The sequence below is a fragment of the Myiozetetes cayanensis genome, unplaced genomic scaffold (assembly GCF_022539395.1).
Source record: "Myiozetetes cayanensis isolate MyiCay16 unplaced genomic scaffold, myiCay2020 scf27, whole genome shotgun sequence".
In the NCBI taxonomy this organism is placed as follows: Eukaryota; Metazoa; Chordata; class Aves; order Passeriformes; family Tyrannidae; genus Myiozetetes; species Myiozetetes cayanensis.
This window is the reverse complement of record NW_026087488.1, coordinates 6,222,749-6,250,663: the sequence shown is the minus strand read 5'-3', so window position 1 is coordinate 6,250,663 and position 27,915 is coordinate 6,222,749. Positions and strand designations below refer to the sequence as shown.

Below are 27,915 nucleotides of genomic sequence, written 5' to 3'. Positions count from 1 at the left end.
GCAGTTTAATTACTGTCTTAGCGCAGGACTGACATTTCAAACACCGTGCTCTTTCACTAACTCCTTTAAAAATCAAATTACGTAAGAGATTAAGGTAACACAAGGTAACAGAGGTAATGCCACCTCCTGGAAAATCACCTCTTGGATCACTGGTGCAGCCCCTTCACCCCATCTTGATCTTATCTGATCACTCCTGGTTCCCAACAGCTGGGCTGAACAAACCCAGGCAGCAGCAGAGTTGGGAGCAATTAGTTCACCCACCTTACAAGGCTATTTCATCCCCATTGAAACCATTAACCTCTCAGAGATCTACAAGCCCTAACTTCAAAAGACAAAGCACATCAGGACAAGTCCACATGGTACACTGAAAAAATGAGGCCGTTTTATTGATGATTAGACTCTGCACTGGCAACAAGCATCAAGCTAATACAGACAGACTTCAACCAAAGCATGAGCTTTGAATCAGAAGTCATAAAGTGACATGATGCCTTAATAAATTAAGGAAGTTTATTCCTCCCCATCATCAACTCTTCACTTGAAGTTCTTTGCAAATTCCTCTCCTTTCTTAATAGAAGCCTTCAGCTCAGACATGGCCGCAGCAACCATCTTCTCTTCAAAGGGGGAGAGCTTGCCAAGGCCTAGGTTCTTCTCAATTCCTTTTTTCTGAGGGAAAGAGGATTTAAGGATTAACCATTCATTGAACTAAAGAGTAGCTTAACAGCTTTGACTAAGTATTACCCAGCTGAGACAGAGACCCGGCCTGGAACCTCTGTCATCTCTAGTTTGCCAACCCTGTCCTTTCCTGGTAAGGCTCAAAACCTCTTACTATCTGTGGCAACTTCTACAGCTCTCACAAACTTCTCTTTCACTGCTGACAAGTGTGAAACCTGAAGGAAACCTGAAGGAAGTCCAGCTGCTCCTTCAAGAGGAAACTGATATCAACTGCTCCTTCCCACCTCCAGACACACCATCTGGCAAGAGAATCACTCCCCCCCGGTCTATGGCCTTTGCTTGCCACTGGCCTGCAACCTCAAATTGCTTTAGCGAGTGGCACTCCTGGGTTTTCAAGATGCCTGCATCCAAACCCTACTCTCTTGATACCCCTCTGCTTCCATTCCCTCGTCAGCCTGCCCCTAACACGGCACACACCACCTTTTGTATCCCAGCAGCCACGACAGGGCTGCAGCATCCTTGCCCTCCATCACTCCCATGGGATAAGGGTGAAAAAAGGAAGACTTCTTTCACAGTCCAGAAGAGGTCCTAAAGCAAGCTATTAACTCTAATCCATGCTGTAGCTCCCCATGTGCCTCGATTTCTGAAGGATTTGCTTATGGCAGGTCAGGCTGAGGAGACAGGTTTGCTGACTCCGGTTAATCATATGAAGGCCCAGAGTAAACAGGCCTGACTTGAGGCAAGGATGACCTCTTAAGCCAAGTCTGAATCTCTGGTTACTCAGTGATCTGCAGTCTAAGAGTAGATAAAAGCAGCAGCATCCTTGCCAAGCTGAGCTATGTGCCTAAATACCATACCCAAATACTCAAGGATCTTAAAGGTACACTCAGCTGTTAACTCCAGCAACACCAGGCATTCAACTAAACTAAAACCACTGAGTAAAACCCACAAGACTCCATCAGTAGCTGCTGTTCATAAGCCTCATGATTTAAAGTACATACTCCCAGCTGCAGAGGTGTAGAGAAATAGGGGCTCTCTGTCACGTCCGACTTAACAAAGGCACATTCCACAACCCCTTGCTTTCCACTCATTGCATCCAGCAGAGAGAACACAAATCGAGCACCAGCATAGGCCATGGACAAGGTGGCAGATCCTGTAAGAGTTAAACCACTTTTAGAACAGATCATGTTGAAATTTGATACCTTCTTTGGCATCAAAGGTTTCCATACGGGTATGTTTACAGAGCTCCAGCGTCATTGACTTCAAGCTCACAGTCAGTTGGATAAAGCAGCAGCTCTTGGCCAGCTACATGCTATCCAGCTGACCAGATTTATAGAAGAAACAGCTTAATTTGACAGAGAAGTCTTTTTGAAGCCATATATGGTGTGGGATCAGTTAATGTTTAGCCTTAGTATACATACTGAGTTACTTGTGGTAGCACAGCTCAGGCAGTCACAGCTAGATTCCTAATCAGCAGTTCATAAACTGTAAGATTAAACTGCAGGGGACTGCATCTATTCAGCTAGATAACAAGAATTACTTGAAAGCTCTACTCAAGAACCCACCTGCTCCTGCTTTAGCTTGGACAACTTCAGTGCCAGCTTCCTGAATTCTCGCTGTAAGCTTCTCCAGTTGATCCTGAGGAAACTCCACCTTTGGTGTGCACTAGATGGGAAAGAAAAAGAACTTACTATCCAATACCAGAACCCCTCCAGATTCAGCATAAGGTCACTCACATGATGTCTTCTGTACCACTGCAGTTGTTAGCAAACAGTTCTAAACTGGGCTAATGGGTTTAGCCCAGCTCACAGCTTGTGTGACACTGAGCAGGAGTCACCAGGACTGCTGGTCACTGCATGGTCTGGAACAGGAGCCCAGCCATGCCCAGATTCCTCAAGGACAAACTGCAGCTTTGCAGCCAAACCAGGGTTTGCCATGGTTCCTCACTACTGTGTAGTCCTTTGCACTAAACAAGACACCCTCCAAGAGTTAGGAATTTCAGAAAGTCATCTTGTAAATATTCGGGTCACTGTGGCATTATGGAAGTCCAGAGCTTTGTGAAGGATCCAGTCTCCCAGCAGTATTTACTAAACCTTCAGATACAGCTCTGCCAGTAGCCTAAGCACAGCTGTGTCTCTCCCAATGGACTGCTTAACCAAAGCACCCTCTCAGCATGCAGCTGATCCAAAGCTCTTATTCCTTTAAGAAAATCCTCCTGTGAAGGATACTTTATTCCCCACTTAGAGTGTAGCTTTTCCCCTTTTTCTTGCAGATTGTCTTTGGCCATATACCAGCCATCTCCCCAAAAGGCTGCAGCCTGCTGAAGAACTGCATTTCAGTCTGGCTTAGAATGCATGAAGGGAGCTTCTCCTGACGACCTGTCATTGCCACACCTCAGCTCTTATATCCCAAAGTCCTTTAGAGGAAAGCTGGAACTATTTACACTGTCCAGAGTTTAGATTTAGCTTGCTGCCTTCCGTCTCATCCTGCATCTCATCCCAGAAGGAAAGCAGCTATGAGAGCAGGGAAAACTGTCTCTGCTCTATCTTAGCAATTAACTGCCATCACAAAAGCACTTTAAATCAACCCTAACACCCTGAGGAGTGTGCTGCCACCCAGAGCAGTCACCATGACCTACCTGAGAGATCAGAGGGATGATAGTCTTCCCAGCATGGCCACCAATAACTGGAACAGTTACTCGAGCTGGATCTAAGCCCTAAGGGAAACATGAAACTTTCCAGCTTCTGAAGCACATGGGCAAAAAAACCAAGCAAAACCACCACACTTCACTGGGTACTTGGACACATTGATCAGTCCAAGGTTGGACACCATGATCCTGGAGGTCTTTTCCAACCTGAATGATTCTGGGATCTATAACCCAGTGCTACACAGGGCAGGAGTTTCAGAGGCAGCTCCAGGTTGCTCTGATCACTTTATACAGTTACAGGACATTATTACTGCAAGTTTGGATAAACAGCAGCACAACATAAACACCACCAGGGCTGTTTAGAGCAGTAACCCGTTACAGCTCCTGATACTTTGCAGAATATCCTGTAACACACAGCACAGAGTTTGACTTGCAAACACATACAACGACTCAACCCTCTCCTCCGGTTGCACCAGGGGTTGGAAATGCCAGTGGAATTAAGGAGAACACGTAGCTCACTCACAGGGCTATGAAAAGGAAAGGTCAAAGTCTCCTGAACCACGTTTTGCAAGAAACCTTATCTCCAGGCTCCTCTAGAGAATGGAGGCAGGGAATCATTGCCTTCGCCTCTGGCTCCACAGAAATCCGAGCTCCTTTGGCTCTCTGCAGTGATTTTGGAAGCATTTCTGGATAGATCTGATCCCAAAGCAGGCAGTGTCCCTCCCCCAGCAGCTGTTAACCATGACCTGCCTTCAGTTCAGCCACAAAAGTGTTCGCTCTGACGATGTCCAGCGTTGTGACACCAAAGATTTTGTTGGGATTATACACACCGTGCTTCTTGAAGACTTCTGAAGTTATTGGGATGGTTGAATTTACCTATCAGTTAAGAAGAGGAAAGCACTGATTAAAAGCAGTATGATAACAAAGCCAACGCATGAACTTAAACAGGCCAACAAACAACCCAAATTACACTTCCAGCTTGGAATCAGCTGCAGCCAATTACTTTAATGCCTAAATTGAAGAGCAATTTACAGTCAGGCTGGAATAAAAGTCATTAATTTTACATAACCATTAAGACAATAAATTTGTTCATTCCCATTACAAAGGCTCCTCCCTTAGAGAGCTAAGACTTTTATCTCAGCTAATACACCAGCTTGTATTATAACCAGTCACACAGACTTTGAGATATTAAGCACTTTTAGATCCAAGTTTCCTCTGACTTAAATACAGCCAAGAAAAATGGGTTAGTAGAACCAGGCTTTTAGGGCTTTTCTGCTAATACACTGCAGATCTTAAAGATACTGTTCAAAAAGAATTTGGATTACTCTAGTATTCTTAGTCTGGATTTTGGGTTGGGTTTTCTTTCCCCTCTACATTCCAAAGCCTTCAGAAAACACTTACCGGGTTAGAAATAATACAGATCATGGCTTCTGGACAGTGCTTTGCACAGGCAGATGTCAAAGAGGCAACAATGCTGGCATTGGTGTTGAACAGGTCATCACGAGTCATACCTGAAACACAGCCAGTGCAGTGCCCCGTTACCCACAGTCTACCCCAGTCAAAAACCTGGACAGAGACACATCAGCTCCTGGTTTCATAGATCAAGAGTAAATTCTGCAGCTGCAGTAATGAACTGGCTCCAAAGATGACTCCTCTTGCTAACAAACGGATGAGCCCTTTTCAGGAGCAAACAGCCCAGCCGCCCATTGCCAGAACGTATTTCACCTACAGTGCCTGGAGTACAGGGTGACCACACACACCCACACCACTGGTACTCAGAGCAGCCTAACTGCTCCCAAGATGAATTCTCTTCCTTCTCTCAAATCACCTCCACAACTCCTGTTTAAATGCCAGCTGCTCCGTGCAAAATACTGCTGGTTGTGTAAGTGCCACCTCCCATTTCTGTTGCAGCAACTCCTTGAACCATGAAAAATGAAGATTTAGGAAGAGCTAGGCATTAAAGTCTAGAATTTTGTTACATTCCAAATAGGATACTGAAAAACAGAGTAGAAAAGGAGCAGGTCAGAGACATACTATGAAGGCTTGACAGCATTTATTCAGAGATGCCCTGAGAAGTTACTGCACAGTTGATGCAATACAAACAGATTATTTCTGTTCTCCTGAGAAATGAAACAATGAACCAGTTTTTATTCCTCGAGCATTGCCCCAGGGCAAGAAACACTAAAGGGAGATGTAGGATCACTTCCATGAAAGGTCTTTGCACCTCAACCCCACGTGGGAACTCCAGAAATCAATGCTGCCCATTTCACAAGGGACAGTCTAAGAGAGGGGCTGAATGAGCTGCCTGATACCACAAGCAGCTCTGGGTCATGGGCATTAACAGACCACTTACACCCCAAGCCACCACCACCATAAAGCACCAGACACAGCTCCATTTGAGCAGCAGCACTGCAGAGATCCACTTCAGAGCAGCCCTGGGGCTTTCCAACAAAGAGAACATACCTGGTTTTCTAGGAACTCCTGCCGGAATAACAACAACGTCACAGCCCTTCAGACATTCTGGCAACTGCTCAGGTCCCATGAAGCCTGAAATGGAAGACACTCAGGCATTATGCTTTCCAGTGTTATTAAGTATCTGATACTTTGAAGTACAAAATTACACCCAGAGGCATCCAATTCCTTTTTTTAATTTAGCCTTCAATTCAAACTTCCGCTGAGAAGCAAAGAAACACAATTATGGATGGGTCCCATTTGATGCTTTATCCTTGTTTCAAAACTTACAGAACCAGAATGGTGAGAATCTCACAGTTCCTCCTGCTATGTGTATTTACTCTCCAAAATCCTTGGCATGAGAATCAGTGGCCCCAGAGAATTTCAGACAGGCACATTCAAGTAAAATGTCACCTTCTGGAGATCCTCAGATAAAATAAAGATCAGCAGAGTAAGTTTTGCTTTCATCAGAACCTGACAGTGTCCCTTCAGAAAAGAAGGGACATGTGGAATTCATGTGGAAACCCAGGGAGTGTTCAGTCTAGTTGTAGTCAAACTTCTAAATTCAACACTCAGGCTTTGTTCAGAAATAACTTCACTGAGTGTTTCCTGCCAGATATCACAAATTCCCCTTCAGCAGTGCAACCACAGGCCATTTTCATCTCCATACACGTCAATCTAATCAGTTAAACCCTAATTAATCATGCACTGCTCAAGGAAAAAGCTACTTAAACTGACACCAGGCTGTGTGAAGATCCTCCTTCCCAAGAACCCGGCGACGCAGCACCAGAGCCACCCGAGAGGATCCCTGGGGAACACGGAGCATTCCCAGCAGTACCTTTGACACTGGCTTTGGTCTCGATGTGGCTGAGGTCGGCGGCCACGCCTGGAGTGTGGGCAATGTCGTAGAGGCTGAGCTTGCTCACCAGCGGGCTGTTCTTCAGGAGCAGGGACAGGGGCTGCCCGATGCCTCCCGAGGCCCCCAGCACTGCTACCTTGGCGTTGCTCTGCGGGAAAGAGGCGATAAACACGGGGCTGGAGATGTCCTGGCAGCCACCCCAGCGGTGACCTTGGGGATTTCACCACGCTTTCTTTGCTTTTAGCTCCATTTCTCAATGTTTCACCGAGCGCTGTGCAAACGCGACAGGCTGAGCCCACAGAGAGCGATGCTCGTGAGAGCCCCCCAGGGATCCTCCGGGTTTACTGGCAGGACAGGTTGGAGGAAACTTATTGGCAACCTGAAGCTCAAAAGGGAAGCAAGGCTAGGGCAAAGGAACCCTAAGGATCACCTTTCTCCACACAGAAATCTCTGCCTGAGATTTATACCTGCCACCCTGAGGGCCCAGGTCTAACTTAGGATAAAATCTGTTTTATAGTTTCTCTAAACTGTTAATATTGACAGTATTTAAAAAAATGCCTTCCCATTTGGCAAATCAATACATTTAACAGACTACAACAAATGTAATAACCACTGTATGCACATGAAGAAAATGCTTAGGCCAGAAATAAACTCAACATAGTACCTGCAGCTGCCTCAAGATCAAGGCCTGAGAATATTAAGTGACTGTAACTTCCAGCTTTGATCATGTGGCTGAGAATCAAGTAAAATCAACCCTTCTTGGCTGTCCCATGAACCGATTTTACCCTCACACGTGTACCAGCAGGATGTTATTTCTCTCTCTGTGCTCCTGTTTGCAGGGTATTGCCAGATGATATAAAAGCTACTTTCAAGGACCTGAACAACCTTACAGTGCAACACACTGCCAAAGGGATGGAGAACCAGAGTCTCCTGCAGAGATGCAACATGGCAGTGCAATTACTGCTGAAAAAGCCATTCTCTATCAGAGCCTTACCAGATAAAGCCATAATAGCTCCAAGTCCCGACATGAACAGCTTAATTACTGTGCTATGACAAGGAATAACCCACCCAAGAGCTAGATCAGCCCAACCTCGGCTCGGTTTTCTTGCTATTGTAACAGATGTAATTTTGCACAGAACTCTTGAAGGGAAAGCAAAGTCTGGCATGAGTCACTTCTGTGCCCCATTTATGACTGAGCTGATACCATGAGGTCAAAACCTCGCAGCTAAAAGATACAGTTCCTATGAAGAAAACTTGCACAAGCCTCTCCTGTGCAGCACATCTTTACAGCTCCAATAACCACTCTGTCGTGTCCCACTGGCACGATTAATGTCAGACAGAGGTCGGTCCCTACCCATGCAACCACAGCAGCAGCTCTCCTCTGGTTTGGGGTCAGCACAGCGGATTTCGAGTACACGAAGGATTACTGCTAAACCGCAGCCACCAGCTTTGGTTCTTAAAACATCTGGGACGCAGGGGCACGTTTGCACCAGAGGAAGGAAGCAGGAAACCTGCCTATCACCCACCGCACACCACCAGAGAGAGACCTTCGTCAGGTCTGGGCTCCTCCCAGGGATCCACAGGCCCGAAACCGAGGAGGGTCTGGGCTCCTCCCCGGCCCCACAGGCTCTCACCGGGGAGGAACCGGGTCCAGTGCAGGGCTGGCAGCTCCTCAGTGGGACGGACTGGGGCTCCACCCGAGCCCCGCAGCCTCTCACCGAGGAGAGCCTGAGCTCCTGGGCGGCCCCCATCCCCTCTGCGAGCAGGGCCCGGGGCTCCACGCGAGCCCCGCAGCCCCTCTGGGAGGAGGCCCCGGGCCCGGCCCCGCTCTCCACCCACGTTACCTGTGCGGAGGTGGCGATGCCGCGGCGCAGGGCGGCGCTGGCGGCGGCGCTGAGGCGGGACAGCATGGCGGGGACGGCAGGAATTGCGGGAATGGGAATGGTGGGAGCGGCGGGAGCGGCGCTCGGTGACTCCAACGACCTCCACGGCCGGCGAGGCCCCGCCTCTCGCGAGATCTGACCCCCCCCTCCCCGCCGTGCAGCGGCAAGTCTCGCGAGATCTGGGCGGCGGTAACCTTGGAGACGGGCGGGCGTCGCTTCCCGCGCCGCGGGCTCGGGGTGTCGCGATAGTCGGCGACAGCCCGCCTGGCATGGCGGGGGTGGCGCTCTGCGAGCCCCGGCACCTCTACAACATCATCAACCAGTGCCGGCGGTTCCCGCGGCTGGCGGAGCCCAACTACCTGTGCCTGCTGGGTGAGGCCGCGGCATAGGCCCATCCCTGCCAGCTGCTGTCCCTGCCTACCCCTGCCCATCCCTGTCTTCTGATTCCTGCCCCTGCCTGTCCCTGTACTTGTCCCTACTCCTGCCCCTGCCTGCCGCTACTGTCCCTGCCTCCTGCTTATCCCTGCCTGCCCCTCCTGCCTGTCCCTGCCTGCCCCTGCCTGCTGCTGCTCCAGGCTTTTCCTGCCCCTGCCCGCAGCCAGGCGCTGTGCTCAGCCTGGTCCTGCTCCGGCTTTCCTCATGCCCAGCTCTCCCTGCTCTGATCCACCCCATGGATACACACTCTCCCCCGCTGCCTCCAGCAATTTTAGAGGTGGACAAGATCTTTCAGCCGTTTCAAAAGATTGCTCATAAGCGTTTGCACCTTGCATAGTGCCAATACCCCCAAAAAAGGTGTCTGATATTGCAATATTATTAAATGTTTTGGTGAAGGAGTCAGCCAGTTTGGGAGTGGGGTTGATGTCTCTCTGGAGCAAGCACAGGCAGAGCACTGGTGCTGGAAACGATGCAGGGGCACACTTGGGTCAGGACTAAGGCTGCTGGCATCACTTGGTGTTACACACACACTCCTGTCCATCCTGGAGGTCGTTATATCCACATCAGAAAGCCTCAGTTCCTACAAAAACAAATCACTGAATTATCAAGGTTGGAAAGAGACCTTCAAGATCATCCAGTCCAACCACCAACCCAGCACCACCATAACCACTCCTAAACCATATTCCCAAGTACCACAGCCCCAAATCTCTTACTCTGGCTGATGCCAGTGCCTGAATTCCCGCTGACCGACTCACAAACAGAATTCCACCTTTACCGGCCAATTGCTGTGTCTCGGTTGTTTTTTTCAGATGCCCGTACTCAGCGTGAATTCGACGAGAGCCACATTGTTACAGCCCGCAGGATTGAACGGGTGAGGGCATTGCTTGTGTGAACCACCCCCGGACTTGGCAATTAGCAGGAAGCCAAAACTGGCTTAAAACCCCCGGGAAACGTCTCGTCCTCTCCCGTGCTCGTGTTCCAGCCGTGCTCCGTGGCTGCCGCTGGGGGGACGTATTCTGTCACAAAGCAAAGGCGGCCCCAGCAGCCCGAAGGATTGGCACACAGGGGCTGGATATCAGGAAAAATATTGCACAAGGACTCTCATCTTGTAGCCTTGTCTCGCAAGGACAGTGCTGGCATCTGCCCCGCGGTGGGTGATGAAGCAATCAGAGCGGTTTGCATCATTTCTGGCTCCTAACCGGGGCTCTCGGCGTCACCCACACCCACACGGACAAACCAACACGTAGCTAGAGAGCTGCAGCTTGCAAGATGCCGCTAGTGTTGATGCCACAAGAGCAGAGTGGAGCTGTGCTCCTGACAGAATTCCTCTGTGATTTTGTAGGGTCCTACAGGGGAGTATCTGATCCCGAATGCAGAGGAGTTGGGCTATGTCAGACACTGTGTGGTGTATGACTTCAACACTAATTCTTTGAGCGACTGTGACTGTGATGAGGAGCAGAAAGAAACAGGTATGTGGGACCCATATCAGTCAAGACCTCACTGCCAGAGAGATACTCGTCCCATTCCTCATTTAACTTTATGCAGCTCATTGGAAGAGATGCAAATGTTCCCAGTTTTATTTGAGAAATGATCATCCCTTCTACGCCTCTGGTTTTTCACAGTGTTGTGGATGTTCTTAGTCTTCAAAAATCCAGGTTTTGTTTCAAAGCGTCCTGGCAGGCGTGGTTTCCATCTGTGGATGATCCCCTGAAGCTCCCTGTTGCATGTGAGGAATGGGTTCTTTCTGCCCCCTGCCTTTCCCTGAGACTGGGCTTGTCCAACGATTGCCTTTTAGGGAGCAGCGCTGCTTCAGAGACTGGAAACCGTGGCTCAGGTCCCCTGCATTCCCCGAGTGAGTACTCCCTTCTCTGAGGGTTAGAAAAGGCTCTCACATCATGACACTTAAAAAGACCTACCTTTAATGGGGGGGATGATTTGATGGAGTTCACCGAGAAGTGTGAAGAGCTGGAAACCTTTCCATGTCACTGTTCAGCCCTCCTTGAACCATGGAATCGTTCAGCTTTCACACATCCTTCGGCAGGGAGTTCTGCTGTGGTCAGAACTTCTGTATGTTTATTTGGCTCTTAGGAGCTTTGCAAAGTCTGCAGTAGTTTTAGCAAAGATTTACATCACTTTACAAAGAAAAAAAACGTGGGTGTGTAAGGGGAATGAAAAAAACAAGGATGTTCCTAAATGCTCGGTGATGAGGCATTAAAGGGAAGGTGTGAAGAATCAGAAGTGGGTTTCTATTGTGCTGATCTATTTCTAAAGCAGACATAGCTAGAGGGAAGCAGGATGGATCCCCTTGGGAAGAGGAGCAGCCATCTCACATAATTTACTTCATTGAGAATGTTTAAAACACTTGAGAGGGATTTAAGACACTTCTCTCTTCCTCCCTTTGCCTAAAGCAAACTAAAGAAAAGGGCCTCTGTAAAACTATGATTAGTAGATTTAAATTGATAATACTTCCCTCTTGTGGGAACTTATTACAAGCATTTCCCAAAGGAAAAAGGGGAGAGAAAATAAAAACACAAACACCTTTCTCTAGACCTACAGAAGAATCAAGGAGAGGAATAAAGATCAGGACAAGAGGTGAAAGCAGCACACAGGTACAGAATAAGTCGAGTTTTTAGCAAGGTTTTCTACAGAGCATTAAATGAAATGAAATGGGAATTGCTGTGGGTGTTGGGGAGGCAGATGATGGAGACACTGAACCTGCCCTGGCAAACAGCTTTTTGGTCTCCTTAGATACTGAGGAAGGAGCTGCATTCCTACACGCCAGGAACTTTCAGGAGTTCACCCGCCACCACGTGCTTGTCCTGAAGGGAGGGTACAGGCATTTTTCAGCTTGTTTTCCTTTTCTGGGGACTCAGAAGACACTGTGGATGCCTCAGGTGACATGAGACTAATCTGAAAGTAGAATTAGCATTCATATTCAGCTGATGATGGCTGATGAATTCAAGTTAAATGGTGTTGCAAATGTAGTATCACAGTAATTTCAGGCAGAGGAGTTAAATGTCATTTGAATTGCTGTGCTTGCCCTGAGTCTCACCACTGATCCTTTAGCAGCCACACTTTTCCCTCTTCCATTGCTTGAAAGAAAGCCCATGGAAACAACCTGGGAATGTTTTCCTGATAACCCTGAAACTGGCCTGGGGAGAGTACAGATAACTGAACAAACACTAGCAAATGATGAAAAGAAGCAGGGTCCTCTCTCACACGTGGTTATCTGGGATAGTACACAGCAAATGTTTTCAGGCAGAAGTGCAATTCCTACCAAGCACTGTGTTCCATGTGTTTTCATCGGGAAGGATCACAAAGCAACTGCTGGTCCATTGTTTCAATAGGCCCAGAAAGAAAACAGCCATCCACTCAAACACTGGTATCCTAATATTTGGCTTCACCTGCAAACATCGATCTGTTTAGCTCACGAGAAACAATCACCCTTTCTTTCACATCTAGGACAGGACCTGAGGCAGGGCAGGCTAAGAAGGTGCTGGTCAGCAGAAAGCATCTCATTGCACTTGTTCCCTCCTGATTCACATGAAACAAGCCCGTGACACTGTGCTGACCTGGGGGATGCTGCAGCACAGGAGGCAAAATCGATTCGCTTTGTGCTGCTTTGTGAAGGGCAACACATTGCTGAGCTTCACATGGACACAGAGCACCTCCCTGCCTCTCTGTTCAAGCTGTTCACTGTTGGTTTGGGCTGCTGCTCTGTGCAGAGTATCCATTAAGGATGTCGAGGCTTTCTTGTGTGTTTTCATTCTCAGCCTCCACGCTGCAGGCGCCGGAAGCAGCTGCAGACTTGTGCTGTGCCACTACAGGGCACCTGCAGCTCTGCAGGTGGCAGATGATTTCATTTAGCCCTGCAAACAGCAACCAGGGAGAACATCAAATGGATCTGTTACGCTGCAGTCCCTGCAGACGATGGGAAGGATGTATTCCACCTCCTGTTTAGTCAGGGTTGGTTTCAAGTAACGCCGCAACGACAGCGACGCCGTTAATTATTCTCAGTAAATCTAGTAAAGACTTCAATATACAGAAAGTCCAGGTGATTGAATGAATCATTACACTAAATTGTGTCATGGGCTGTTGACTAAGTGCTTGTTCAATTCTTCACATGACTTCTGTTTAAGAACTTAGCAAGCTAACGGGAGCAAAGACCCTCTCTAACCTGAGCCTATGGTTTCTTTCCGGCAGGAACTGGACAACTTCCAGCCGTACCCTGTAGAAATACTGCCCTTAAAGTTATATATGGGCAATTTCAAGCAGGCCTGTGACCAAAAAATTCAGAAAGATCTGAGGATCAAAGCACTAGTCAACGTCTCTGAACAGCCTGTAACACTGTAAGTTAAACACTTCAAGGTTTACCCTCACCAGTGTCTGTGATGTGAAAAAATGAGGTGGCACAGAGTCTGTTCACAGAGGAGTCGGTCTCTGAACTCCAAGGAAACCTCTGTTGTTCACTGCAGATTCCAGTGCCATTTCATGCTCATTTTTCCAATCTCTACCTCAGAGCAACAATACAGTCCTGCAGCCCTTGACCATGCCATGGGTGGGTTGGGTGAGAGGATGGGGAAGCCCTTGGCATTTCGAGTCTATCACACATACTACCATTTTCCAGGAAAAAGCTGTATCTCTGAATAGCTTTCAGAACAAAATCTTGCAAACACATCAGTGTAAAAGCTAAATCACCCATGTGTCACACTGCTGGTCTTCCTTCCTTCCTCCTCTGTCCATGACCATTCAGCTCAGTCTGCAGGTTGTGCTGGAAATGCCATTTCACACAGTGAAAAATCCAGTGGCATTTCTCAAGGAGGTGACCCAAACAAAGTAAGCAACAAATCCAATTACCCACCCCAGGACGAGTGTCCCAGCAGACACTTCTCATGCCTTTGGCTCCAGAGAAAGGTCTATGCACTGTGGGTAATATTCCCATGCCCTCTGCATGATGTGCTTTTACATTTTGGAAATTCCTCACCAGTGTTTTGCTCTATGAGTTCTCCCAGTTGGGTTCCCTGAGCTTGTGGAAGGAGGAGATGCTGTCACAGAGAACCACACCAAGTGACATGGGGGGGCTCTGTCCACAAAGCAGCCACCACTCACATGCTGTGAAGGCACTCTGGCTTTCAGTTCATCTGTTTGCATTTATCTCTCAGATAAAGGAAGCTGTAGGTTAAGACAGTGATGCTGATACCACGTGAAGTGGAAAATCAGTAATTAAACTGGCTCTGTGTTAAAAACATCTTGGTGTCTCACCATAACAAATCCCTTATCATAATGTTGATAATGATGATGATGAAAAACTTACACGTGTAACAGCAAACAAAATTATCACCTTGCCTCCAACAAACACATCTTGTTCAAAGCTGCTTCTCTGGTCCATGTGGTCTGTGTGCTCTCTTTCCAGGTTTGCAGAAGATGGTGAATCTCTCCATATATCTGTTCCAGATTCACTCGAAGCAGATCTTTTTTCTTTCTTTCCCATCATTTCTCATTTCATAGGTGAGTTGATCCTGATCTGGAATTCCTGAGACCTTGCTCACTCGAGGGTATTAGATGGGAGTGACGGCAATTCACTGCAACAGGAAGCTCAGGCAGCAGGGTCGTAATCATTCACGATCAGTACACTCCCAAGCAAGCCCACACCCTGATGGATGCTGGACCTGCCTCACTATCCAGCCTGATGGACAGAGAGGAGATTTCACAGGGCATCTGACTCTGATGTTCCTGCTCACCCTCACTCTGGTAACAGGCAGCTTTCCACCTGACCTGGAAAGGCTTTGCTGCAAAGTGTGCACCAGAGCTCCGTAGGATTCCCTCTTATTCCTTTGCAATAACCCTTTGACTCTTACCAGCCCAAATCTTCAACCACCACAGCTTTATTTGAACCAGAGTGTGACCCACATTAGGGAACTTCCCACAAGGTGCTGCTAATCTTTGTGATTTGCAGTGCAGACCCACGGTAGGGCCTGAGAAGACTTTCAGGTTGGACGGCATCAACCTGCCTTTGGCTGATTACATCAGATTGGGCATGAAAAAACACACTCTCCAGCTCAGTGCCTGCAGCTGCACAGCAGACACAGCTCCTGCAGCTCCATCCTGTGATGCTGTCAAACCCTGCCGTTATCTTTTATCACACTTATCAGATAACACCTGCCACAGGCCAGGGCCCTGCTGAGCCGAGTGTTGTTCAGAAGCAAAAGACCACCCTGTCCCCACAGACCTTATAATCCAAGTACAATATCAGAAATGACAGCGGGACACAAAGAAACAAGGAAACAACATTTGAGGATATAACTTTGTAGTCCTGAACTGGATTTCGTGATTTGCACGCACCCAAATGTTGAAATTCACTTCCCTGCAAAGCTTTCGTTGTGCCCCACGTTTTTATCCAGTAGTGTTTCAGAAGACAGTTTCTTTCTCCCATCAATTTGTGGAAGTTTCCAAGGCAGACAACAAGAGTTTATTATCTTTAGCTCTTGTGGAAGTGTTGCACTGTTTACCTGATAGTGGAATTGTTTACTTGGCCCTCAGAGCAGATAATTCAAACTGTATCAGTTATGGGTGAACACCAGACTGAAGCTCTCCACACACTCTGAGAGGAGTGTGGATATTCTCATGCCAGGTGTATGTTGGAGTGAGGCAACTTCTACTCAGGTCTTAGAACAGAAATAGTAACTCATTATAGAAATAAGTTAGAAAATGATGTTATAGTGCTTGGAAAAAAAAAGCAAATGAATTCTGTTGTTCAGGTGCTAATATTCTAAAAACATCATGCTGTCTAGAGAGAGAGAGAAAGGATTAAAAGCTTATTAATTAAATATGCAACCTTCTAGGCACAGGCAGCAGAGTTAATGTGGTTAGGAGCCACTGACAGCATCCTTTAGTAGCAAATGGGTTTGCTGATCTTTGCAATTTTCACCACAAAGTATCTGTCATAAAAAACATCATAAAACCAGTGCCCCAGCTGGCATGTACATGCTTCCTGCTGGTGATCTCCATGGAGAGAGGGAAGGGATTTGAAGTCTCAGTCCCCCCTCAGTTTGGGAGCTGATTGCTCCAGCCTGAATGGAGAGCAGTCAGGCTTTTGTTCATCAGAAATTTCAATACCTTTAAGCCCTTCTGGGAGGGGTTGGAGCAGGTGATGTGAGTGATGCTGACCACAGCTGATGGATCATGGTAGACCACATTTCTTCAGTTCCCTGATGCAAAGGTGACACTGATGTGCAATGAAGCACTGACTGGTTATTGTCACTGGTTCTGGTCTTCAAAGCCACATTTTAACCGAGTGGATTTCTCAGAAAGGCAAATGCTTACAGAAATAGGAGCTGGCAGTGCCCATCTGCTGCTGTCAGGGTTCCTGAGGGCTCCCATCGCTCAGCCTGTCAGCTGTCACCGAATTAGTGCTTGGCTCTACCTTTGGAAGCTTGATTTCCCAGATCATTAATTCGTGATTGGCGTTTCTTTCCTCAGATGATCAGATGGATGGTGGAGCAGTGCTGGTGTTCTCCAGCCTGGGGATAAGCCGGAGCAGCACAGCCATCATGGCCTATCTCATGCATTCCTGCCGGCTTTCCCTGAAGGTACGTCACTGTCACAGCTCCCACGGGGACTGGCTGGGTCTGCACTCGATTTCTCTTTCTGAAGCCTCATCACTGTAGTAGTAACACATTCACTGTCTGTGATTTCATGCAGAATATCCACCTGATAATGTAACTGATGATATGATCTGAGAGTGCATATTCTTTATGCCATTAAGGAGTTGGCTTAAGTGTGATTTTGGGTCTGTGAGTTCTTACCCTGGCACCTGTGATATCCTTCCATTTCCCTTCTTAACTGCAGGGCTATAAAACTAAAGCTGTGGTTAGAGAATGTGGTATTTCTCTCCTGGATCTGAGAAAGAGAGTGGAAACTACTGCAGTTAATCCCATCCCTTAATTCCATGGCGTTACAGGGAAGTTCAGAACCCAGTGTTTGCAGGGCTCTGATTTACCACTGACTTCAGCATCGCCACTGACCTCTTCTGAAACCTCATTTTATTTCTCCAGAAGCAATCCCCTCCCACAGATACTGCTGTAGAGAAATCTGGAACGGGATAATACTCGCCCAGGAGGGATGTACAGGTTAGATGGCCAGTACATGCTGCTCCATAGCTCTGAATAATGTAAGAAATGGATGAAGGATGGCTGGGAATGAGCCTGGTGGCCTCTCCCCTGGTGCCCTTCCTCCCTCTCCATACAACACATGGGCATTGTGCTGCCCTAAGCACCATCTCAGGGTACCTGCTAACACAGAGCAGCTGAGTTCCCATGGGAACTGAACAGCATCTCCTTATCCCTGTTTAGAAAGTCTCCTCTGGGAGCTTGAATGGATTGGTCCAAACTTCACTTAAGCTGGGCCTGTATCTAATAATTTTATTGATTTTGTGCAAACGTTTGCAACGTAAGAGGAAATCTCTATCCGTGGCTGTGTGCCAGTGGGTAATTAGAGGCTGAGGGTGCCAGCAGGGCTGCAGACTCGGCTCAGTCCCTGCACTAACAGGGGTGTAATTGCTCCTGCACGCTGATAACCAGCCACTTGCACTCTGAATTTCAGACCGGGCTTGCAGGGCAGTGCAAAAGTCAAAGGCTGATCCTTGCCATTCCTCTCAGTTGGCATCAACAGGTTGGTCTCAGCATTTTACTAAGTGCCAAAAAAAAAAAACCACAACAAAGGTTGACAGGGCAGTGCTTGCCCACTGTTGGCTGGGCAAAGCTTTCCTGGGGGGATTACCCTGGCAGGCAAGTTTGTTTCTTGCAGACAAAAGCAGTGCAATAGATTCCCGTTTGATTCTCCAGCCAATCCAGGCAAAGATCTTTTGAAAGCTTCCAAAAGCAAGGCAGATTTGGGATGTGTGGCCCCTTATTCTGTTAGTAATCAATATGTGAGTAGATCTGTGGAGTCCAGGGGAACTGGAGACACCCACACTGTGGTCCCAGAGGAGTAAATATTGGAAGATAAGCCTCGGAGCCTGCAGAATCACCGAGATTAGAAAAACAAACCAATGGAGCACTATCTGCTGACCTTTGGTCTCATTACACTTAAGCAACACTCCAAGTGCAGGGGGCAAGCTCTTTTACAAGCAGGAATATGAGCACTGTTGGGAAAACACAGGGGATGCAGCTGAAGTAATGCACAGCAATGCTGGTGGATCTGCCCTGTGTGTGTCAGAGTCCCTAGGTGATTACTTGCAACTAATAAATAGTTAGGATGGCTGTAATTAGTGCAGTGGGATAACTGCAGGGTCATAGCTGCTTCTGCCACATCAGGTCACACCAATCCAAAACCACGATAACCTTTGTTGCTTACCTGTGAATAGCTGATACTTCACTGCTTCGTTCATCATCCGTGGAAGGAACAGCATTTTAGGGTGGAAAATGCAGGCCTGGATTTCTCCATCGGTGTGAAATAAAATAATGCAGGATACCTGCCAGGTAATGAAAGCAGCCTGAGCTCTCCAGGAGAGCAGAGTATGAAGGGGACAGGCTTCTCTGAAGTCCACATCTGGATCCAGCCTGTCCTGCTTTGGCAGCCAAAGTCTTACCTGCAGGTTCTTGCTGCCCAGCACAGGGAGCAAATACAAAGCTGTGTTGTCTACAAGTGTAGTTGTTTCATGACTTTCAGTTCAATTCCTAACACTTCTTTCCTTCTCTTCTGCTTACAGGGAGCTTGGGATTACCTCCTGAAGTGCAAACCGAGCATGAGGCCCCACCGGGGCTTTGTGGAGCAGCTCTCGGCCTGGGAGAACCAAGTGTATGGGTCCAACCCCACAGACATCTCTGAGCCAAACTACTGACAGGGAACACTCTGCAGGGAAAGGCACTCCCTTCCACACCACCAAGAAAACTACTTGAGTGCTGTTTGAAAAAGGACCTCAGTGGAAAAGCTTTCCTCTTTAGCTCCATGGTACCTTGGGTCAACTTCTGGAGCCTCCTGGAGAACTCACCGGTGCTGAAGAAGGTCTGGCAGTTTGGGGAATGCAAGTGCTGCAGGATGAGACCCACTACAGGCTGTTTGTCTCTGTTTTGGTAAGCAGAGGAGATTATAACCATAGCAGGGTTATCTCTGAAAAGGTTCCTTATCCATAGCATGGAATGACAGATTTAGAGTCTGACTGTGGCCACTTCCAGCCTGGAGAGTGTCAACAAAATTTCCCTGATTCAGAAGTCCCTGCAGCCTGCGAGTGCCTTCTTAGCTACCCACAGTCTCCCTGGTTGAATTGTTGAGAAGACCACCCTTCCCACTTGCCACCTTCTAATCCAACAACCAAACCTCTTGGCACAGCTGGTAGTTTTGAAGCCTCAATCCTGTCTGCTCACTGACATCCCAAAATAAAAACAATCCGTAAAACACTTTCCTAGTGCTCTTGTGTTTGCCATTTACAACGCTCGGGTCCCTTTAACTGCTTTCATTAAAGCACCCTAAACACTAAGGTAAAAAAACAGCGAGGGTTTCGACTTCTAATTGCTCAGAAAGCGAACTGCTTTAAATACACGGCGCCTCCATACCAGAGTACTACTCCTACCTGGCAGAAACATTCCCACTAAAGGGAGAGTCCGTGGAATGGGAATTACAGGCCGGGTTGGCTCCGCCCCCCCGGGCTGGCTCCGCCCCCTCAGTGGGCGTGTCCGGAAGGGGGCGGGGCAGCGGCGCGGTGGCCGCGGGCCGGGCCGGGCTCCGCCATCGCCGCCATGGCCGCGGGCGCCTCGGCCGCTGAGTGCCTGCGGGAGTGGGAGGAGCTGCAGGACGGCTTCCAGCGCATCCAGGTACCGCCGCATCCCCGCCCGGGGGGCTCGGGGGCCGCCCCGCCACCCGGCGGTGGCCGGCACAGCGCCCCGGGGGATCCCCCGCGGGCGCCCCCCGCAGCATCGCCAACGGGTCCCGCGGGCAGCCGGCGGCTCCCTCCCGGAGCGCGGGCGCTTCCCCCTTTTCCTCGTGTCCCAGCCCTGCGCCCCCGGGTGGAGCGGTTGGGAGCGGGGCGGAGGTGCCAGGCTGTGCCGGGCACGGCGCTTGCCGAGGAGCGGGGTCCGCCCGTCTGAGCCCCCGGCCCGGCGCGGGGCTGGCGTGGAGAGCCCAGAGCCGCCGGTGTGCCAGGGCTGGGAGCTGGCGTGGAGAGCCCAGAGCCGCCGGTGTGCCAGGGCTGGGAGCTGGCGTGGAGAGCCCAGAGCCGCCGGTGTGCCAGGGCTGGGAGCTGGCGTGGAGAGCCCAGAGCCGCCGGTGTGCCAGGGCTGGGAGCTGGCGTGGAGAGCCCAGACCCACCGGTGTGCCAGGGCTGGGAGCTGGCGTGGCACGGCCGGACGGGGTGCGCCGGTGCCGTTTCACGCTCCTCATCGCTCCTTATCGCCCCTGTCAGCCCCGCTCGGGTCGGACGGGAGCCAAACTGCCCCGCTGGCCGGGATCAACGGGAATCCGGGCACACGGCGGCCAGGCTCCTTGTCCCGACCCTCCGTACCGCGTCCCCCTCCCTCCCGTGCCCTGCCGCCCACCCGGGGCCCCGTGCCAGGCAGGTGACAGGTATCAGAGGTGCTTCCACCTGCTTTGTGTAATCCCCAGGGCGCGGGCTGCCGGGGGAAGGAGTGGGCAGGGTTCAGCTCAGACAGGGTCACCCAAGGGAAAGGTTGGCTAACCCCATCCCCTGCTGCTGCTCAGGTCGCTCAGCTGCAGCTGCACCAGTTCCCTTTCCCCGTCCTTCCCACCCCCGGGAGCGGGGTGAAGCGGATGTTGTTGCAGGCACGTCACTGCTGTGCCCAGATCTGGGGCAAGGGAGGCTTTGAGAAACCTCCTCTTGCTCCATAGGGGTTGCATGGATGTCCCGGGTCACCCACTTCGAACACTGAGTGCAGCCACACGGCGCTGGCCCTTCCTATTGGAAACCTCCTGCCAGGGTGGCTCCTGATCCAGGCTGTCCCCGAGCGTGGTGCTGGGATGCTGACACAGCTAAAGGACTTGTCACAAAAGCCACTTGCTCACAGTTAACTTCAGAGCAAGAGAAGGTGACTCCAGATGGGAGCAGGAAAGCTTGATGGCCAAGCAGGGAATGCCCTGGGAGAGATCTGGGACACAAATCACTGCTGGGGAGCTGGGACTGTCTGGGATCCAGATCTGCTACTGCTTGTCACCAGAGGGAGAAGGTTTCCCTCCTCTGCTCTCAATTTCACCTTTCTCCTTTGGGAACAACTTTTAAATCTGCTGATCAAGTGCTTGATAAGAGCTAAAACTTGGGTGCCAAGGTCTAGTCCAAGGGTTGTTGCGAGCAGCGTGTAATTCCCTGGTGGAAGTGGCGTTCAGGCTGCTGTGGCCGAGGTGAGGCTGTTTTCCAGCTGACCTGGACAGGCAGCAGCATTGATCCAGCACGCTCTCTCCTTGCTAAATATAGTGGAGAGTGGCATCCAGCCGTTCCCAGGTATGGTTGGGTTACTGGGCACTTGGCTGCAGCCCTGCTGTGAGTCCGTCCTCTTTGTCCAGCTCATTGACAGGCTCCTTCCAGCTTCCCAGGGGTGCCCAGAGCCACAAGTCAGGGCAGCAGCAGGTGCTGCACAAACCTGGAGGCAGAGAGAGTCACTTATCCCATCCCAGCACTCAAAGCCACCTCTCCAGGTTAAACCACAGCCCTCAGTTACAGCCCTGGCTCAAACAGCATTTCTTTCCAAGTCTTTCCTATCCTCTGTGCACAGTCAGTGGTCTCCCATCCACAAGAGCATCACCACATTGGTGGCTGGACTTTCACAGCCCACAGCTGGAGGGGGCTGGACACGAGGGATGTGCAAGGGCAGGACCAGGCTGTGTCCTGTGGATGTGCCTGCAACTGTAGATGCCTTCCTTGGGATTGGGGATGGGCATCCCCATGGAAGCAGGACTGGCTGCAGGCTGTCCCCAAACACACCTGGTCCTCTGCAGCCAGCCCTGCTCTCACCCAGCTGCTGTGCAGGTGAAATTAAGAACATTTCTTTACAGAAACATCAGCAGTGCCCCCATGGAGGGCCCAAAGACAGGGATGTCTCAGCAGGCAGGTCTAATGCTTGCTGGTCTCTCCTTCCCAGGATAACCACAGGCTGTACAAGCAGAAACTCGAGGAGCTGACCAAGCTCCAGGATGGGATCTCCAGCTCCATTGCACGGCAGAAGAAGCGGCTGAAGGAGCTCTCACTCTCCCTCAAAAAGTAAGTTGGTGTCCTGTGACAGCACGGGAGGGGAGAGAGGCAAGGATGGTGCTACTGAACTCACCTCATGTCTGAAATACAAACCTCTCTGCAGCCTCACTCATGGCAAAGTGCTGTGAGAGGCAGATCTTCCCCAACCTCCCTTCCCTGTGCCCCAGTTTGGGCCCCGTTTGGAGTTCAGAGCTTGCAAGGGCTTTGCAGGTACCACGACCTGCCCTGCTCCTGCACCAAGCTCTCCCTGTCCTTCCTCGAGGGTGAGGCCTCACCTCACTCCCATTCCCGCTTCCTTCTCTTGGGCAACGTCCCAGCCTGACAGAGTTATGGACGTGCCTCCCATCCACCTTTGCTGTCCTTGGGGTGTCCTTGCCTGTGGAGTGCCAGCACGTGCTGATCACGTTGCAGAGGCTCTCGTGCTGCCAGTGCCTGTGTTTGCTCCCCAGATGCAAAGCCCACGCCAGCCCCGAGCAGGAATCTTCCATCCAAGAGGCCGAGAACCTGATTAAAGAGAGGCAGAACGTTTTCTTTGAGATGGAGGCCTATCTGCCAAAGAAGAATGGGTAAGAGGCACCTCAGCTCTGGGTGAAACACCAGGTCCACCCTCCGCATCCCCGTGGCTGTAAGGCTGCTGTCACCCTGCTCCTGGGGGTGTCACAGCTCTGCTGCTCCACTTGGGCTCCCCAGAGGACACATGGGCAGGAGCCAGGCTGAGCCTCTGCAGCACTGCCCTCTTCCTCCTCACTCCTCTGCCTGCTCAGGGCCTTCATCCACCCCTGGACAGTGGTTGTGTGGGGTGGGAACACCCCAGTGCCCACAGGAGGTGGGGTGTGTGCTCAGCCACCTGTCCCCCTACCCTGGGGAGGAGATGCCAGAGCGTTTGTGCCTGGCAGCTCCAAGGGGAAATCAGCTGGGAGCTCATCCCTGGCCCCAGCGGTGGCACGAGAGGGGACAGCTCCACGGGCAGGTCCCCACCCTAACACCTCTGCTCTCTCCCCAGGTTATATCTGAGTCTGGTGCTCGGGAATGTGAACGTCACACTGCTCAGCAAACAGGCCAAGTACGGCTCCCTCCTCGCTACCACCTCTGCTTTGCCTGGCTCGGGGTCCCCTTGGCACCAGGGACAACAGCTCCTCTTGGGCAGACACCGGGCTGGCTTGGCCCACCTGCTGCAGATTCCCTTCCTGGGCTGTTTTCTGCAGCCTTTCACAGAATCAGCCAAATCCTTGACTCCCCCTCAAGCTCCTGCCACTGGGCTGGGATGGACCATTAGCTCTGACAAGCTAAAAAGGATCCTCCACCAAAGCCATGCCTGGGTTTCCGCTGTGTTAGGCACTTCCAGGAAAGACAGGCAGTGGATAGCCCCCCTCCTCTTCCTTTGGGGAAACACCAGTGGTTGGTTTTGGCCCAGGAGAGCCTTCCCCATGGCAGAGATGCCCAGCCAGGAGCCTGTGTCCTTCTCCTTCTGCTCCCCAATCCTCCTCTTGGAGACCTGTGCAGACTCCAGTCTGCCCAGCTTCCCCATAGCCTGGGTCACCAGACAGGTTGGGGTGGTTTGGAGTGCTTGAAGATGTCCCACCTGTGTGGAAGCAGCCTGGTGTGTTCCTCTCATTCTTCTCTCAGAAATACCCCCAAGGCAAGGTTTTTCCCAGGTGTGTTCCAGAGGTTCCCAATGAAACATCACTTTTGTCCAGCTGGGTAGGATGGGAGGACAGAGACTTCCAGCAGCCACTTTGCTCCAAGTCCTTGTGCCTCCCTGCAGGTTTGCTTATAAAGATGAATATGAGAAGTTCAAGCTCTACCTCACCATCATCCTACTCATTGTCTCCTCCTCCTGTCGGTTCCTCTTCAACTCCCGGTGAGTCTGGCTTGGATCCTGGGCAGAGATCTCCTCCCAGGGTCCCTGTGTCCTCCTCTCCCATCCTGCAAGGTCCAGAGCTGAACAGGAGATCCTGATGAAGGATCTGGACACTGCCCTGGAGGTGGGGTGGCCTCTGTGGCTGCTGCAGTCCTGCTGTGGCTGTGGTGGGTGGGGGGGAAGCAGGTCCCTGCCCACGGGGGCTGGGTGTCGCACAGCAGTGCCAGTGCTCCCAGCACACCCCTTTACACCCTCCTTTGTGTCACACCAGGGTGACAGATGCCGTCTTTAACTTCCTCCTGGTGTGGTACTACTGCACCCTCACCATCCGGGAGAGCATCCTGATCAACAACGGATCCAAGTGAGTCCCCAGGCTCGGGGAGTGGGGGCAGCGAGTTGGTCCTTCCCTGCAAAGCTGGGAAGTTGGGGCCCATCAAGCAGCTCTGAGCTTCCCAAGGGAGCAGCTCCCTCCTACTCAGGGTGTGTAGCAAGCCCTGTTACGAGCTGTAGGAGCGGGGCAGGAGGAACTCCCCGTGCGGAGGCGGCGCGGGAAGGTGGAGCGGGCGCTTTGGGAGGCGGAGGCACCGGGTCCTGCTCCGAGCACGGATGTTTCACAACCAGCCCCGCTCCTCACCTTGCTCTGGGAGCTGTCAGGTGGCTGGGGATGGGCTGCTCCGCTCTGCTGGTGCACCTTGGGTCTGGATTCATGCTCAGGACCTCACGGCCCTTCTCTGTGTCTGCCTTCCAGAATCAAAGGCTGGTGGGTTTTGCATCACTACATCTCCACCTTCCTCTCAGGTGTCATGCTGACATGGTAAGTGTGTGTTCCCCTGTCCCACAGGGGGCTGTGGGTGGCTCTGGCACAGGGGCCTTTGCTTCCCTGAGCTGAAGCCATAGGGGCTGTGGGGCAGGCAGGGCTGGCCGTCCCCTCCCAGCCCCATGTCCCCCAGCCACCACCGTTTCTCCACAGGCCGGACGGGCTCATGTACCAGATGTTCAGGAACCAGTTTCTCTCCTTCTCCATGTACCAGAGTAAGTGCTGTGCTGGGACAGGGGCTGTGGTTGGCCTGGGGTGCTGAGCATGCCCCTGGGGCTCTGCAGCACGGGCAGACCTGGCTGCTGCTGCTCACAGCTCTCGGCTCACCTGCGTTTTCCCTCAGGCTCTGTCCTGCTCTCGCCTCCCTGGCGCTGGGGCGGTCTTTGTGGGCAGTCATCATGGAGCTGGGGCCACCAGTTAATCCCTGGGCCCCTGCTGACAGCAACCATGCTCTCCTTGCAGGCTTTGTGCAGTTCCTGCAGTATTACTACCAGAGTGGGTGCTTGTACCGCCTGCGAGCGCTGGGCGAGAGGCACAACATGGATCTGACCGTGGGTAAGTCGGGATCTCCCCTTACTGGTTGTCCCAGTCCAGCTGGACCCACCATTGCTGCAGGGCCTGGGGCTGCCCAGGCCTCCCTTGCAGCTCCAGGCCAGCCTCAGCTAACTGGGAGCTGTGGGTTCTGTTAAAGGTAACGGTGGCAGTTTGGTCTGAGGGCAGTTTGGCTGTGGTTTATCAGTGGCAGAAGCAGTAAAAGCTACAAGTAAAGCCAAAGCTCTGAGAGCAGCATCTCCCATAGGGCAGCAGCACCTCACAGGCTGGGTACCCCACCTCCTCCTGCTCTCCTGGGACCACCAGCCCACAGCTGGCTCCCTTGGGATGTGAGGTGGCAGTGGATGGGGCTCTTGGCATCCCACCTTTCCCCAGGAAGCTCTTCCAGACATGAAATATCCCTCCAGCACCCCATGTACTGTGGGCTGTCACCTCCCAGGGCCTTGTGACACCAAGAGCTGGGCTGAGGGGCTCCAGCACGGGCGAGGGCAGCTCCACTAGAGCAGCTTCCTCTGCTGTATTAGGAGTCCCTGCCGCCATCCCCCCTGCCAGTACAGGTGCCCACGGTGAGGTTGGCGTGGCAGGCCCTTCTCAGCCAGCCATGGAGTGGGCACTGAGCCTCCCTGCCTGTGTCCAGAGGCTCTGGGCTCCATCTGCTTCCTGCCAGCCTGTTCCGGGTCCTCACACAAACCTTCATCCTTTGCAGAGGGTTTCCAGTCCTGGATGTGGAGAGGCCTCACGTTCCTGCTTCCCTTCCTCTTCTTTGGGCAGGTGAGTCTGCACTGATCCCTGCAAGAGGCCACAGCCTCAGGTGAGAGCAGGTCGTGCTGCAGTCCCAGCTGTGGGGTCAGCAGCCTGGACATCCCAGAGTCCCCACAGGCTGCTGCAGCTGTGTGATACGAGATTCAAGGGGCAGGGAAGTGGTTCCAACAAACTCTGAGCCTTTTCCTCCAAAGCACCCACCGCCTCCACAACTGGAGCAACGAGATGGGGAGGACCTGGGGCAGTTTTGCCAAGTGCAGAACAGAGCAGAGGGGCTGTGGTGGGAAGCCTTCTGAATCCTTTCCAAAGCCCTTCCAAGCTGCTACTGCAGAGGATCAAGCCCTTCCTTGGTCAGAGGCTGATGGGCAAAGGCTGTTCTGAGGCTTCCTCACGGCCTTTGGGCTCCAGGTGGCACAGAATGGGAGGGGATGTCCCAGTTGGGGTCCTCTGGGGATGAGCCCTCTGACCCCGAGCCTGGATGGGGTTTCACTGCCCTCACATGAGGTCAGGGTGGGGTTTGTGCCCAGAGGAAGCAGCTGGATGAGTGTCAGCATGGGATGGAGCCTCTGAGAGCAGAGCACGCCCTCAGTCTCCTCTCTCCTGCAGTTCTGGCAGCTCTACAACGCCATCACCCTCTTCCGCATGCTCCAGCACCCGGAATGCAAGGAGTGGCAGGTAAGGGAGCTCCCAGGGGGGCTGCCCTGGGAAGGGGGATGCCCCAGTCAGGTCCCTCCTGATGACTTGTGCCTCTGTGCCTCCCACAGGTCCTCATGTGCGGCCTCCCCTTCTTCATCCTTTTCCTGGGGAACTTCTTCACCACCCTCGGTGTCGTCCACCAGAAGTTTCAGAACAAGAACAAAGACACGAAGGAGAATTGAAGGGGGACAGTGTGGGTGCCAGGACTGTTTCTCCCCGCTGCCTCCATCCCCCATGCACATCTCTCCTCGATTCCGTCCGGACTCTGGTGTCTCATCCCATTCCTTGGAAGCCTGGGAGTGGGACACAGCTTGGGCCCCGCTCCTGGATGGTCCGTGTGTTCACCATGGTGCTGGATCCGTGCCCAAGCCACTCACCTGGAGTCAGGAGCACCCTGTGACAGCCACTCCCACTTACTGGGCTGTTCTCTGGGATGCTGGTGCTCCCTATCCCACTGGGACAAGGCTGACAGCTGCCTCACACAGCTCCTGGCGTGGTCGAGGCTCCCCTTTCCCCCCCAGCCCTGCAGCCCTTGTGTGTTGAAGGCAGAGGCCCTGGGCAGCCTCATCACTGCAAGGGCAGCTGGGGGCTGTGCACAAGCCCTGGATTCCAGGGTGTGCCTACTCCAATTCCTCTCTCACCTTCAATCCACAGGGAAGAGGGGGTCTGGGGCTCGGGAGGGGTGGGAGCACTGGGAGCCTGGGCCAGGCTTCACACTGGAGCTGCACAAACAGCACCCTGGGCTGGCATCTCTGGGGGTTGCAGATGTAAAAATAAAGGGAAGGCGCTGCCCTGGCTCACCGGGGTGGTCTGGGAACAGTTTTCGTGCTCTGTGGCTTTGGCTCTTCGGGAAGGGGGTCCTGACACAACCTCCCTGACAGGAGGCTGGAGGTGGGGGTCTGTCTCTTCTGGGTAACATGAAATAGGACAAGAGGAAACAGCCTCAAGTTGTGCCAGGGGAGGTTTAGATTGGATATTAGGGAAAAAATGTCTTCACCCCAAGGGTTGTCCAGCCTGGCACAGGCTGTGCAGTGGAATCACCATCCCTGGAGGATTTTAAAGCCATGTCGATGTGACACTTGGGG

General features: G+C 51.8%; 3 protein-coding genes across 3 annotated transcripts; 2 read left to right on the top strand and 1 right to left on the bottom strand.

The window, feature by feature from the left end:
- Positions 1–360: 360 nt before the first annotated feature.
- Positions 361–8,653, bottom strand: MDH2 (malate dehydrogenase 2). Its single transcript, XM_050321737.1, has 9 exons — positions 8,474–8,653; positions 6,609–6,777; positions 5,783–5,866; positions 4,721–4,830; positions 4,070–4,195; positions 3,311–3,388; positions 2,238–2,337; positions 1,674–1,825; positions 361–663 (listed from the first exon to the last, which is right to left on the bottom strand). The coding sequence occupies exons 1-9, from the start codon at positions 8,537–8,539 to the stop codon at positions 532–534; spliced, it is 1,017 nt and encodes a 338-aa protein (XP_050177694.1). The 5' UTR covers positions 8,540–8,653; the 3' UTR covers positions 361–531.
- A 54-nt stretch (positions 8,654–8,707) lies between these two features.
- STYXL1 (serine/threonine/tyrosine interacting like 1) lies at positions 8,708–19,339 on the top strand. Its single transcript, XM_050321738.1, has 9 exons — positions 8,708–8,884; positions 9,757–9,818; positions 10,290–10,416; positions 10,743–10,799; positions 11,696–11,841; positions 13,151–13,296; positions 14,361–14,455; positions 16,427–16,536; positions 18,657–19,339. The coding sequence occupies exons 1-9, from the start codon at positions 8,782–8,784 to the stop codon at positions 18,786–18,788; spliced, it is 978 nt and encodes a 325-aa protein (XP_050177695.1). The 5' UTR covers positions 8,708–8,781; the 3' UTR covers positions 18,789–19,339.
- Positions 19,340–19,625: 286 nt separating this feature from the next.
- Positions 19,626–27,227, top strand: TMEM120A (transmembrane protein 120A). The gene is made up of 12 exons (XM_050321628.1): positions 19,626–19,758; positions 22,033–22,151; positions 22,592–22,708; positions 23,146–23,205; positions 23,908–24,003; positions 24,275–24,364; positions 24,752–24,817; positions 24,974–25,035; positions 25,283–25,375; positions 26,079–26,143; positions 26,741–26,809; positions 26,899–27,227. Exons 1-12 carry the CDS (start codon positions 19,684–19,686, stop codon positions 27,010–27,012), a joined length of 1,026 nt encoding a protein of 341 aa, XP_050177585.1. The 5' UTR covers positions 19,626–19,683; the 3' UTR covers positions 27,013–27,227.
- Positions 27,228–27,915: the final 688 nt, after the last annotated feature.

What these genes read in the sequence shown, in the direction of transcription:
- STYXL1 (XM_050321738.1), top strand. Translation starts at nt 8,782, where the DNA reads ATGGCGGGGGTGGCGCTCTGCGAGCCCCGGCACCTCTACAACATCATC. An exon ending in TCTGAACAGCCTGTAACACT is followed by an intron (nt 13,297 to 14,360) that starts GTAAGTTAAACA and finishes CTCTCTTTCCAG; the next exon opens with GTTTGCAGAAGATGGTGAAT. An exon ending in CCTGCCGGCTTTCCCTGAAG is followed by an intron (nt 16,537 to 18,656) that starts GTACGTCACTGT and finishes TTCTGCTTACAG; the next exon opens with GGAGCTTGGGATTACCTCCT.
- MDH2 (XM_050321737.1), bottom strand. Translation starts at nt 8,539, where the DNA reads ATGCTGTCCCGCCTCAGCGCCGCCGCCAGCGCCGCCCTGCGCCGCGGC. An exon ending in AGGAGTTCCTAGAAAACCAG is followed by an intron (nt 4,831 to 5,782) that starts GTATGTTCTCTT and finishes GCTGTGTTTCAG; the next exon opens with GTATGACTCGTGATGACCTG. An exon ending in TCATCCCTCTGATCTCTCAG is followed by an intron (nt 2,338 to 3,310) that starts GTAGGTCATGGT and finishes TTTCCCATCTAG; the next exon opens with TGCACACCAAAGGTGGAGTT.
- TMEM120A (XM_050321628.1), top strand. Translation starts at nt 19,684, where the DNA reads ATGGCCGCGGGCGCCTCGGCCGCTGAGTGCCTGCGGGAGTGGGAGGAG. An exon ending in TATCTGCCAAAGAAGAATGG is followed by an intron (nt 22,709 to 23,145) that starts GTAAGAGGCACC and finishes CTCTCTCCCCAG; the next exon opens with GTTATATCTGAGTCTGGTGC. An exon ending in CCTTCCTCTTCTTTGGGCAG is followed by an intron (nt 26,144 to 26,740) that starts GTGAGTCTGCAC and finishes TCTCTCCTGCAG; the next exon opens with TTCTGGCAGCTCTACAACGC.